Source organism: Choristoneura fumiferana, chromosome Z, assembly GCF_025370935.1.
Source record: "Choristoneura fumiferana chromosome Z, NRCan_CFum_1, whole genome shotgun sequence".
Taxonomy (NCBI): domain Eukaryota; kingdom Metazoa; phylum Arthropoda; class Insecta; order Lepidoptera; family Tortricidae; genus Choristoneura; species Choristoneura fumiferana.
Genome location: NC_133472.1, coordinates 37,101,880 through 37,114,430, shown reverse-complemented (window position 1 = coordinate 37,114,430; position 12,551 = coordinate 37,101,880). Strand labels below are relative to the sequence as shown.

The following is a 12,551-nucleotide window of genomic DNA, read 5'->3' as shown; positions in this document are numbered from 1 at the left end:
GGTTTTCGGGTGTGTAATTTGACGTCATCCGCACTCAAAGTTCGAGTCCAGCATCAATCTATCTATCTTCATACTACCTGATCTTATTTCTCTTTCACATTGTGCAGAAATTATAGCGCAAGTGTCTATAAGCCCTAAAATTAATGCGCTGTGACACATTAACGAAAATAAGTGTTCAATTTGCGTAAGTATAAATGTTCGGAAAAAACTGTCCTAACTTTCCAAAACGTCAATATCTATTTTGATCATTATCTAATCATATTGTGGCGCTACTTCTTTCACACATGCTTGGTAGGTATTTTTAATGGACAACACGCAGCGTAATCAAAAAAACACCAACTACATATCTTAAAGTAAGTGAGAGTAAGGAAAGGGAGAGTGAGAGAAGCGTGAGTTAGATTTATATCTTTGGGTATAATAACACAATTATACATAATGTACACCGCTTTCGCCATGTTCGTCGTTACTGACGTCAATAAATGTTATGAATACTAAGCAACGGATAAATATAATTATATAGATAGATACATAGGTACTTAAATACATATTAAACACCCAAGACCCGAGAACAAACAGTCGTATTTTTTATACAAATATCTGCCCCGACACGGGAATCGAACCCGGGACCTCAAGCTTCGTAGTCAGGTTCTCTAACCACTAGGCCATCAGGTCGTCGAACCTACCTACTATAATAATCCATTTACGTTAGACATTACCTACTACGTATATTACGCAAAGTTCGCTGGATTAATTATGCTGTTTGGAATTATCGAGGCAAATTAATATATTTATTTTTACTTACCTTATGAAGTAATCAAGGCTAGATTGCTTATATTTTACCTACAAAATGATTTATTACGAAACAGAAATATGACTAACATAACATCACCCTACTGGATTCTTTCAACATGAAAAATAACCTTGTTGTACTTTTTCAGATTTAATTGCTTTTTGTCCTATTTATACCTACTTGCTTCTCCACTAAATATAGACATTAATATTGATAAGCACATCTTGGTAGACTCTTGTGATGTTTGTTGTCTAAAACAGAGTGCCGAGTTACAGTACTGTCAAATATTAATCGTTATACATTAGTTACAATTTTAAACTCTAATGATTATAATATATTATATATATCAAACATTACATAGTCTATCTACTTTTGCTTTCTAATAGCAGTAACTCTTCTTAAGCACGTGCGCCCCACTATTATTTATACATATGTTAAGCACAAATACTAATGATTAGGAAATAGAGCAAGATAGTGGCGACACTTTCAATAATTATTTAAAATTTTAGAATTTTTAGAAAAGGAAAGCAAGTACTTATCAGGGGTTTTTTGACGCGTTTATTCTGGCACTTCACAAATTATGAACTGTTTGAAATTATGAAAATTTTAACTTCTGATCATAGCTAAATAAAAATTCGTCAATATTATTTCTCATATTAAATATATTGACCCGGATAACTCACGTCTTAAATCGAGTTCAGCTCACGGTACTTTCATGTTCAAAATATTATTTCTATTACTTCCTTCTTGTCTTGTGATTTATGATTTTCTCGAAGTATCTAGCAACTGTTAGATATTACTTAGATATTGAGCGTATTTTTACTGTACTTGATGTAGATCGCGTTGATTACTGATATGAACAGTTACTAACTAGAACAGTATGCTGAATCAGAATCATTAAAAACTGTTACTTTCCTAATGTAACAGAAATGAGTATTTTTTCTACAATTTTGCGGGCAGGCATTTCAGTATTCATTATTTTATGTCCTCTTTATGTTGGTTCCATGTAAGTTTAGTTAAGATTTACCATATTCACTGTGGATCTTTGTAATTATTCTATGCAAGAAGCGTACATATAATTCTTTAGTTATTTGAATTATCATTAACATAAATGCATTAGTAAACAATATTCAGTTCGTTAATTGATCCACCTGATGAATATGTAAAACTCTGAAGGTAATTTAATCTGGTGACAATTATCATTGATGTTATTTCATTCCACACTTATCTAAATGATATTATTAAAAATACTCAAAACATTTTTGGTAGGCGACACAGCATTCGACAACGAGTTCAAAGATTTCGTGGACTTGTCACAGTAAACGTTCTGCATACGTGCTCACAAATTTTCTCCACATAATTAATAAATGCTTGTAAGCCCGAAAAATTAACCATAAATTGCTATGGAAAATTACATATTATTAACTTTTCACATAACGCAGGGTTTATCGTTAAAATCCAACGATGTTTTAATTTAAACCGTAAAGTTAATGAGGGAGAAAACATGTTAGCACCAAAGTCCTGCCTAGCAACCATCCTGCTGCTCAGTACTCTTAGAAGCGTGTATTTGAACACGGTCTTACTTATCTAGTTACGTACGCCGTCCAGCCGCCCCACAGTCAATCTTCGATAACTGTGACAAATGCAACGGAGAAGCCTTTACAACTGCTACTGCTATAACATAGCTTTACTCTATATATATATCCTCGATTGGATATGCCGTTTCTATAAACTTTTGATAAAACCTCTGGAATGCTCGCCTGCAAACAGAATTGGTAATGTCAGTCACACGAAAATTACAGATTTTTAAGAATAAATACTCAGCTTTTTCGAAGTGTTTTTTTCGTCATTATCATTACCGTTTTGGCAAGTAGATACCTATTATTATCAGAAATGACGCTAAGGATTTAATTTTTATGAAAACTAAAGACAATACCGATGCTAAATCTAGTGTGATCAAAATTCTTGCAACTTGGTCTTCCGTTGTGCTGATAAACGTGGAATGGTAATGACTTTTAACCGAGCGGTTAAAACGCTCGAATATTCACCGCTAAAGCAGTAGCACGTCCCTTTTTCTATTTCATTATCATCATCATCATCATCATCATCATCATCATCATCATCATGTCAGCCGAAAGACGTCCGCCCACTGCCACTTCAATTTTGCAATTCTTCGAGCTACGAGCTTTTTCTATTTACGTGATGCTTTATGGCAATGAATTTATAAGCACTTACCCTACAGCTTCAGCCACAGGTCTGGTCGATTCCTGGCCGCGGAACACGTGGCAGGCGAACCGTTGCAGCGTCGGGTGTTTTGTAATGAAGCCCAGGTAACGGTGGTCGCGCGGATGGAACGCGCAGAACGAAACGTTCTTCAGCGAGTAGAAATAGTCGATGCAGGGTCCATTGCCACCTCTCTGTCGAGCAAAGGAAATAGATGCAGTTGTGTACGTTGCGCTTTAATTTTAACGTCTTAAAGGTCTGTAGCGACCATAAGTGTTATACCTTCACTGCTCGAAAGTGTATTGCAATATACGCGATTGTGATACTGGGGATGAAATAACGTGGAGGTAAAAAAGTAAGAAAGAGCTAGTTAATGTAAAAATTACAGTTTAAAAATAAATCTTTATATTTCGTTCAATTTAAGGTTTGAATAATCGGTCAAATTGTAACACATGTTTCTCGGTATTTCGAACACAAATTGACTAAAATTACCTAACATGTAACTTTTTTAGCGGTATTTATTATAGAAGTTAACACAATTTTAAATAGTTTCGTTATTTCATTTAAAAAAAGTGTGCAAATTTTACCGTTAAGATTAACTTAAAAGTGTTCCCTAAATGAAACAGCTTCATGGCGATCAAAAAGATTCTGAAAAACGAAAGTAAAGAAGTTTACCTCTGGTTTTGACCGGTCGACCATCCGCAGGCCCTGATCAGACACTTCCAGGATACACGGCTGTGTCCCCGGCTCCCCGCTGCACTCTCCGACTATCTTTTTGACGGCTTGACACACCACCCCAGTACCTTTGTGGGCTAACGTTTCTACTGACCCCATGTACCTAAACACAAAGAAAAGAGTCAAGGGTAATTTCCTAGAGGTCGCGGGATGTGTAGGTTGTTTCGGCTCATTATTACACCTGTTATGAAAATATATCACTTACGGAAAGTACCAAGAAGTTCTACGAGTATAAAATAATATATGCTACGATATTGCCACTTCCTGGAAGGCTTTAAGCTAGTTAGTACCCATAATGCCTGTATCCTGTATTAAAGGGATATATTTTAACCGGTAAATGGAGCCAGGGCTGTAATCTAGTACAAATGATATCGGTATTAAACAGAGATATAATACTGGTTTGAAGCCGTGATATTAAGTTTAGTTTTGAAAAAAGCGCTTTTAGTACATACCACATTATTTAATCATGTCTTTGTGGTCTATCTATGGACTTTCTTATTCGTGAGCCTAATCTAACTACTAGCCGAGTACTTACTGGCTTTTTGGTATAGTTTTTTTTAATAATCATTTATATTAACACGCGATATTTTATAGTTATTACTGTAAACTTCTGTTATTGATCTTCGTAATTAAGAATCGAATGCCTATTTAATGCTAACATTTACTTGAAAAAGGTAAGTTTTTTGTAGACATACCCTAATAAATAGCGTTCTCTTTTAACTTTGGCATTTGCTGGATCGAAGTCATTGTAGTCCATATCTACAGCGTAGGCTGAAGGGAATATTCCTTGCTGTCCAGTTCTTAAATTGACACCTACAACAAATAGTTTAGTTTTTAATGCAATGTTTTATAGAATACCATTCTGTTAATGCCTATATAGGCATTTTACTGACATATACAGTTGTACAAAAGTTCGACACACTTTCTATGGTTGGTCTGGCTTTAAATTTGATAGGTACCTACGTGACCACGTGAACTGTTAGTTAAATATACAAATCGACCGGCTGGTAGAAGTTTTAATAGTTATGAGAGAAAGTACTCATACAAATTACCTATATTATTAACTGTCTGTTGTAGAATAGAATAATCCTCACTTTAACCAGTAGGGTTTTAAATGTCCCAACTTTTTAGAATCCTCCCAAATACGTTAAATATACCATGACAGTTTTCAGGTGCTAAAAAAAATAACTTTGTCTACATTACCTTCGCACCACAAGTCATCGGCTTCCTTTTGGACATAGATAGGATCTCCGATCTCCACTTCGATTTCGTCGTGATGCCTCGGATTGAACTTGTGTAGGCCTCTGTGGGTAGCTTCGAGCATTTCCAGTTGGCTGTGAGGAACCGTCGTCATGTTGCCAGCAAAATTAATACCACTGATGCTACAGCTGGATGATGGGGAAACTGAAATGTTTGTTTCTGTTAAAGAGAACGACAAATTTAATGTTAATTGCTTATGCGTTGATGTGACTTCAGAAGACAGTAAATTTTGTAGCCAGGAGAAGTCTATTTCATTTTGCGTTACTCCACCTTTCAATAAACAAACGGTAAAAAATAAATAAACACAAAAGCAGTTTTTTTTTGTTATAAATGTAGTTAATTACGATACCCCTCCTGTTATCCTACTCGTATGATCAGCCTTGTAAAATTATAACCGTTGCTTCGAGTATGTGATGTTATGTTATAAATAGTACAGGTACCTACTTACCATTCTGTTGTAAAGGTGTTGGGGACAGACTTTTAGGGCCTGTGTCTATGGGCGAGTGTGCTGTGCTGTGGCCGCTGTCGACGTCGCCTAAGCTCTGCAACCTTTCGGAGTCCGGACTCGAGTCCTCGTCGAGCAGGTATCCGCATTTGAGCACCAGGAGCGGGCGGCCTTGACATCCTGGTCGGATAAGGGGGCCAGCCAGGGCCCCTAGTTCGTCGGCGAGCGACGCCGGCTGGCCACAAGCCAGCATGGTGGCTGGAAGTGTAATAATGCAATTAGTAACCACATAAAGGTTTGGCTGAAAGGTCGAAGTTGTAAACTTATGTGTAGCATGTCTAGAAATCAGAGAACTTTGGTTCTGTGATTTCTGGTCAAGCCACTTACTACTTTACCACACCATAACACTTTTAGCTAAATTGTCATTTAGGTAAAAGAATTATATTTTAGCCACAACTTTTACAATTTTTGTAATTAAGTAAATACATTTTATCCATTTACTCTGATTTTAGCTAAAAAAAAAAATGTCTAGTCTGTGTATCCAAAATCAAATAGGCAAATAACTCAAACGAAAAAAAATATTGTTTAAAATTGAAAATATTGCCTTATCAGTGCAGCTTATTTATTAAGAAATATTATAAATCAAACCACCTGCCGAAATTTCGATTCTCTTGTCGAATCTCGTCACTGCTTTATTTTCGGACTTCAATCGGTTAAATAATTAAAAACTGTAGTTACGCACAAATTACTAAACTAAAATAACATTATCATTTGATAACAAATGAGTGGTTCTGGAATTGCGTTGTTTTCTTCTTACGACTGACGGACCCTTTACTTTAGCGGTACGTAAGTCACGCATGCGCATCACACTCAAACTTCCGCAACTAAATACGTGTCTGACTTTCAAAATAACAACTACACGTTTTGTAACCTATTTAGATTTTAAGCTACTTTAATGACTTCAAAAAATTTGGATACATATTTACTGCTGAAAAAAAGAAGACCTAAATCTTGAAGCCATGAAATCCATTGTAATTTGCATTTTAAGAAAATGATGGTCGATATTTAAAACATTGTTTTTTAAATGAAGTTAAATTTAATTCCCAATGAAACGAACGATTACTATACACGTAGGCAGAGTAAATTTAAGAGATACCGAAGAACAGTCATCAACTTTTAAAGATACGTACGTACCTACCTTCCTTCATCATTACACTGTATATTGTAAGATTTTTCTGCAGGAAAGAAGTCTAGGTTTCGGAAAATCGCATCAGCAATATACTTAGTCGTGGACGGTTCTCTAATAGTTTGCATTCGCCAAAGCGCAGGTGCAGAGTCTATTAATAGGCACGATGCAAGCGCCAGCGTTAAACTATCGAACCGGCCATAAACTTTGGTCTTGAACCAATGAAAACAATCAACAGGAATCCGATGCATAAACTGGTTCTACAAATATAACTTACATTTTCTATATTTTGGTATTTCGGGGAGTTTTCGTCTGCGTCTTTCGCCATTGACAAAGGTCTGGTGTCGCGGGGTCCGCTGCGCCTCGACAAGGTCCGGCGAGGGCCCCGGTGACGGCGGGCCCGCGGGAGCAGCCGTGCCCGAATCATTGTCGCCCACGCACCCTCGGTCATCTTCCGGCGTTCCATCGCTTTTTGATGATGGCGACTCGTCATCCAAACCCACATTTGGCACTAAACTGTAACACCACATTCCAACTTTAGGAGATCTCCCGTGCGTCTGACTCACTCACAGTGTCTCGTAATACGTCTTAGACTATTCACTCACGTGATTAGTTGCGATAGTTAACGCGTCCGTAACCAGTTGTTACTGATGTAAGATATAGAGAAAAAAATGCGCTTACGAATAGAACGGCGTCGGGGCCTTTGTGTGCTGTGGTAACCTGTCGAAAACTCTCCGAAATTCTTCAAACTCGCTGTCGGCCATGTCGCTTTTGCACCTGATTGTTGGGTAAAGAGTGTGGGGCAGGCACGGCGCACACTCAGCCCCATCGACCCGCGGCCGCGGCGCGAGGTTGCGCGCGCAGGCACCCCTAGCTCGCCTTGCCTCCCTCGGCGCCCTTTGCGCGAAATGCTTTGTTGTGCGCCGATCTAGATTAAAAGTATAAGCGGGATTTCCCCAGCTAATCACGATTAACGCTTTTACTTAACAATCCATTACACGGTTATTTCATCGACTGTTTCATTTAGATTCACTAAGATATTAATAAATCTTCAGATATACATGAAAATCTTGCTTGTCGACTAACAACAGATCTGCAAACTATGGAGGCACAAACAGGATACTCAAATAAAATTAACCGAAAGCCTTTCTTAGTCCTTACTGTGTGGCTCTTTTTTTTTCTTTTGAATTGGTATGTACATTTAAACCCAATTAGGGTGCTAATGTGAGATCTTATTTTGCTCGGTAAAATAAAACACTGACTCTTGTAATTAACTATTCGAAACAGTTAATGGCCAGAGTCTAGAAAACATCACAGAAATTGATATCATTGCATTTACTTGAATAAGTAGAAATAAGGAAGATTTTAAATTATTTGTCGAGTGTGAGCCCGCTCTCATCCCCGCCGGGGGCGGCGGCGCACGCTCGAGAGCTAAGCACACACGGCCAGCGCCGCTAGAAGATTAAGGGAATGTTTCACCACTCATTGATAAATTTTATTTGACAGATAAATGTGATGCTCTCTCTGTTTATTCGGACAAAACAAACAGAGACAGCATCAAAGATATTTGTTATATAAAAATTATCAATGAGTGGTGAAACAGTGGGTTAAACTCGTTACACTATTAAAACCTTACGAACAAGTACGGAGCCCTGCAGGTCTTCATACCTTAAGATTGAGGTACAAAATGTTAGAATAACAATTTGATATCCCTCAATTTAAATAATTTGTTCAATCAACCGTTACCTACTTTGCGGACGTCACACTGTTCTTACAGTATGTGTTCTTACACATACCTACAAATTATAGAGAAAAATTGTATCTGATAAGCGATAGCCGGCTTTATCGCTACAGAGCAATCTCTTCCAGGCACCTCTTACAACAGGTTAAAATTGATTTACTCGTAAGAGCATAAGCTAACTATTTATTACAGAACACCATGACTTATAAGGGGAAAACAATGATAGGTATTATAGCTTTTTAAAATATTTGATGGTTATATATCTAATGATGTAAGTAAGTTCCGGATGCCCTCATCTGAAAAAACTAAATACAGCCAAGTGTTTTTAATGTAAACATTTCTTTGGAGAAAACGCGGTATTTACCGGCGCTTCCAAAATTAATGATAATGCCGTTTTATCTCTCTTTACCGCTTAGGTAGATGCTTTTTTTAGTATGACTATGACTGTCATATAGAAAGTTATGCCGAACAAAGCTACGGGCAATGGGGGTAAATCAATATACGACAAGCTCGACAGAAAAAAAAACATCTTTGTTGACTTGCGTTTCGCTGAAGATTCATACGATTTCAAGAAGATACGCAGTTTGCGGATATATATTCAGAGAATTACTGAATTAACACTTCTTATAATTTAAGAGTTGCATACTACTGTTATATATTTTTTTCCGGTGCAACATAGCTAACTACTTATTTTAACATATGATAACATTTTCAAAATCGGGGAGATTAGGTTCACGAAGACAACAGGCAGAAAAAATATTATTATTTATTTATATATTAGCCATTTTCTATGTCCCACTGCTGGGCAAAGGCCTCTTCCTCGGATTTCCAATTTCTGAAGTGGGACTGGGCTGGCCATATCTGCCGCATGCACCCGGAGAGATGGCCACAGGTTACTAAACAGTGGGCGCCCCTAGATGGTCAACGGAGGCGCGGCAGACCGAGACGGAGGTGGCGGGACGACTTGGACGCATTCAGAAACGACTGGTAAAACTTAGCTGTCGATAGGGGAAGAAAAATTATATAGTCACATTTTTGGCTGGCTCTAAATTTTCATAAACATATACCTATATAACCTAACCTACCTGACGCTCGTTTCTTAGGTAAACCATGGGTTTGTAAAATATTTATTACCTACTTTATAGTATGGTAAAGCTTTCTAGTGTAGGTAAATTAAAATAAGGCTTTCACAAGTTGAGGATATTAAAATTAGGTGTAGGTATAACTTTAGAAAGTTTGGCAGGAATATATTTCTTTATACAATTGGCATCGTGGTAAAGCGTGCGCTGTGGATTACGTCATACCGTGTCTTTACAGATGTGTTAGGTTTCCCTTACTAAAGAAAAATAAACTTCTGGATCTGGAGTACTGTACAATATACCGAGGAGCCCTCCGATGAGATAGTACATTTACCTTCAAAAATCAAAAGTTAGGTGCGAGTTCGTTTCGAGAAGCACTCGTATAGTCAACCTGGTAAGTGTTTTGTCATTTTTAAAGTTCCGTATCTCATAAGAAAAAAACGGGGCCCTTATAAGATCACTTGCGTGTCTGTTTGTCCGTCTGTCCCAGCCACTTTGCTTCGAAACTACTGAACAGATTGCGTTGAAAATTTATACACATGTAAATCGGTGACCTAAAGAATTTTGGGGGTAAACTAGAAAATTTAAAAAAAATTGTAAACTATATCGTGTGGCTTAACAAATGAATTTAAAACGTTTCATCATCCGGAACCCTCTCCACGCGAGTTCGACTCACACTTATCCAGTTTTTATGACAGCTCCTGCATCAGAATAAAAACAATAAGGCTGATAATGATAACTTGATAACACATTTGACTTATTAGTGAAAATAGCTTTAGATGTTTTAAGCTATTCACCTGGACATTGGACCTATGTGCTTCGGAACTGCACGGCCTTATTTCACCTGCTCCTTTATTTCACAGGTCGACTAAAAGTAGATGGTCTCCACCCTTACGTTGTCATTATTCCCAAAACCCCCACAAAGCGTTTTTGCTCTTCCTTCATCAACCGCACAGCAAAAGAGTGGAATTCCCTGCCTGCGACTGTGTTTCCTGAAAAATACAATTTGGCCGCTTTCAAGTCAAGGGTGAATGAGCATTTAATAGACAAGCGTGCTCCGTTGTAGGCCTCATCCTCGCTTTCCATCAGGCGTGATTGTGGCCAAACGCAAGCCTATATGTATAAAAAAAATTGGACCTTTGGGTGGTGAAGGAATTTATTCGACATTACTATTAAGTTACCACGCTACGGCTTGTGCAATGAGAACGATGTAACGGCCCTTTTTGTTTTATTTGCGCATAAAATTATATACGGTTATAGCGAAAATTGGATTCTGCAAAAGCAAATTCAAGCCTAACGGTATTACCGAACATGAATGGCCTTTGGTGGCGTCGCTGTTGCTTTTAATTTAATTTCCTCGGAGACCGTCGCGTTGCCCTGATTTATATGATTGGACGTTTATTTGCCAAAATCGAATCCTGCAATTATTAATGTTTTATTTACTTGAAATATCTAAAATGTAATAATTTATGATTGTTTTTTTGGAGTCTTTTTGTATTTTTTATTTCAACTCAGAATTTGTTACTTTAACGGGTATCCCGTGAAACCATATCGAAAATACAAACTGAGACATGGATGCACAGAAAAACCAGAAAAAGAGACCAGCGCTGGGAATCGAACCCAGGTCCTCAGCAATCCGTGCTGCGTGCTATAACCCCTACACCACCGCTGGACAGGAGTCTACTCGTAGACAAAATTTTTTCCTATGCATACATATCTCAGGTTGCTTATTTCTACTACGCTACTTATGCAGCAGCACTAGCGACATCTATGTTCCGCTCTCATCGAGAGACGTCACACTCTTTCGGAACCAACCGCTCACCCAGACAAGAGATATCGCTACTAAGCAATCAAATTATGATTGTTTTTTTTGGAGTATTTTTGTATTTTTTATTTCAACTCCAAATTTGTTACTTTTACGGGTATCCCGTGAAACTATATCGAAAATACAAAGTGAGGCATATGGATGCACAGAAAAACCAGAAAAAGAGACCAGCGCTGATAATAATAATTTATATTTGACTGTAGCGAATAACAAAATAGTAGGGCTATTGCTCTACATCGTTATAGTTTAATTTAATTTGATGACCGGATAGCCCAGTCGCTAGAGAATCTGACTACGAAGCGGTTTCAATTCCCGGTCGAAGCAAATATTTTTATAAATAATATGAGTGTTTGTTCTTGAGTCTTGAGTATTTAATATGTACCTACTCTACAAGTATGTATTTATCTATATAAATATGTTTATTGAATGCCTAGTATCCATAGTACAAGCTTTGTTTAGTTTGAGACTAGGTGTAAATTGTCCCATGATTTTTTTTTTATGTATCTTTTTTTGGCCAAAGAAATTGAATCGCATACCAGCATCGCATAACATTTATGCCGCTAATGTCATATTGACATTCCATAATGTCTGCCAAAGAAATCACAACGAATTCGATTATGTATGGATCGATTATATATGGTTCATGATTCAGTTTCCTCAACTGCGTGTTTATTAATCAGAGTTAAACTTTTAACTGAGTGAATTTTAAGCAGCATTCACATTTATCTGTCGTGTTGTGTTGTGATGATCTCTGTCTCTCTCTATATATATATAGCTTTGATGCGACACAACACAAGCTGTCCCAACACACTGCATCAGATAAATGTGAACGCAACTGTATGAAATCGATACCGCTTTGATGCGTCACGAAACAACACGACAAATAAATGTGAACGCGGCTTTAGACTTTGAACATGTACAACAGAATAAGTACAGTCAAGGGCAAAGATGTCGACACTGCCAAAGTTGCAAAAATATGTATACAGGCATTAATGTTAAGTGCATAGAGTCGCGTATACATATTTTAGCAACATTGGCCGTGTCGATATCTTTGCCCTTGACTGTACCTAATAGTAGGTACGCGGGATACTTAGACCGCTGAATCTGATGAACTTGTGTCCTTTTGTGTCATCGTCACCATTATCTCCGGCGTACATGCGTCCCACTGCTGAGCACATGGCTCCGATGGGACGACTTGGGTTGTAAATTCACACGCGGGTCCAGTGCAAAGTTCACCATTGAGTTTTCTTGCAAGTTGGGTATACAG

At 37.7% G+C, this 12,551-nt stretch overlaps 1 protein-coding gene across 2 annotated transcripts; it reads right to left on the bottom strand.

Annotated features, from left to right (window-relative positions):
• Positions 1-328: 328 nt before the first annotated feature.
• Positions 329-7,428, bottom strand: Aplip1 (JNK-interacting protein Aplip1). Of its 2 annotated transcripts, none has more exons than XM_074099108.1 (8): positions 7,321-7,428; positions 6,917-7,155; positions 5,457-5,711; positions 4,952-5,167; positions 4,444-4,561; positions 3,689-3,851; positions 3,026-3,207; positions 329-2,550 (listed from the first exon to the last, which is right to left on the bottom strand). In XM_074099108.1, exons 1-8 carry the CDS (start codon positions 7,401-7,403, stop codon positions 2,478-2,480), a joined length of 1,329 nt encoding a protein of 442 aa, XP_073955209.1. In that variant the 5' UTR covers positions 7,404-7,428; the 3' UTR covers positions 329-2,477. The 2 variants fall into 2 exon arrangements, with proteins under 2 accessions (XP_073955209.1, XP_073955216.1); XM_074099115.1 differs by having other exon boundaries at positions 4,952-5,152.
• Between the last annotated feature and the right edge of the window lie 5,123 nt (positions 7,429-12,551).

Coding starts and splice junctions, on each gene's coding strand:
- Aplip1 (XM_074099108.1), bottom strand. CDS start 7,403: ATGGCCGACAGCGAGTTTGAAGAATTTCGGAGAGTTTTCGACAGGTTA. Junction 3,208..3,688: donor TCGACCGGTCAAAACCAGAG/GTAAACTTCTTT, acceptor TTTGCTCGACAG/AGAGGTGGCAATGGACCCTG. Junction 2,551..3,025: donor CCTGTGGCTGAAGCTGTAGG/GTAAGTGCTTAT, acceptor TTCTGTTTGCAG/GCGAGCATTCCAGAGGTTTT.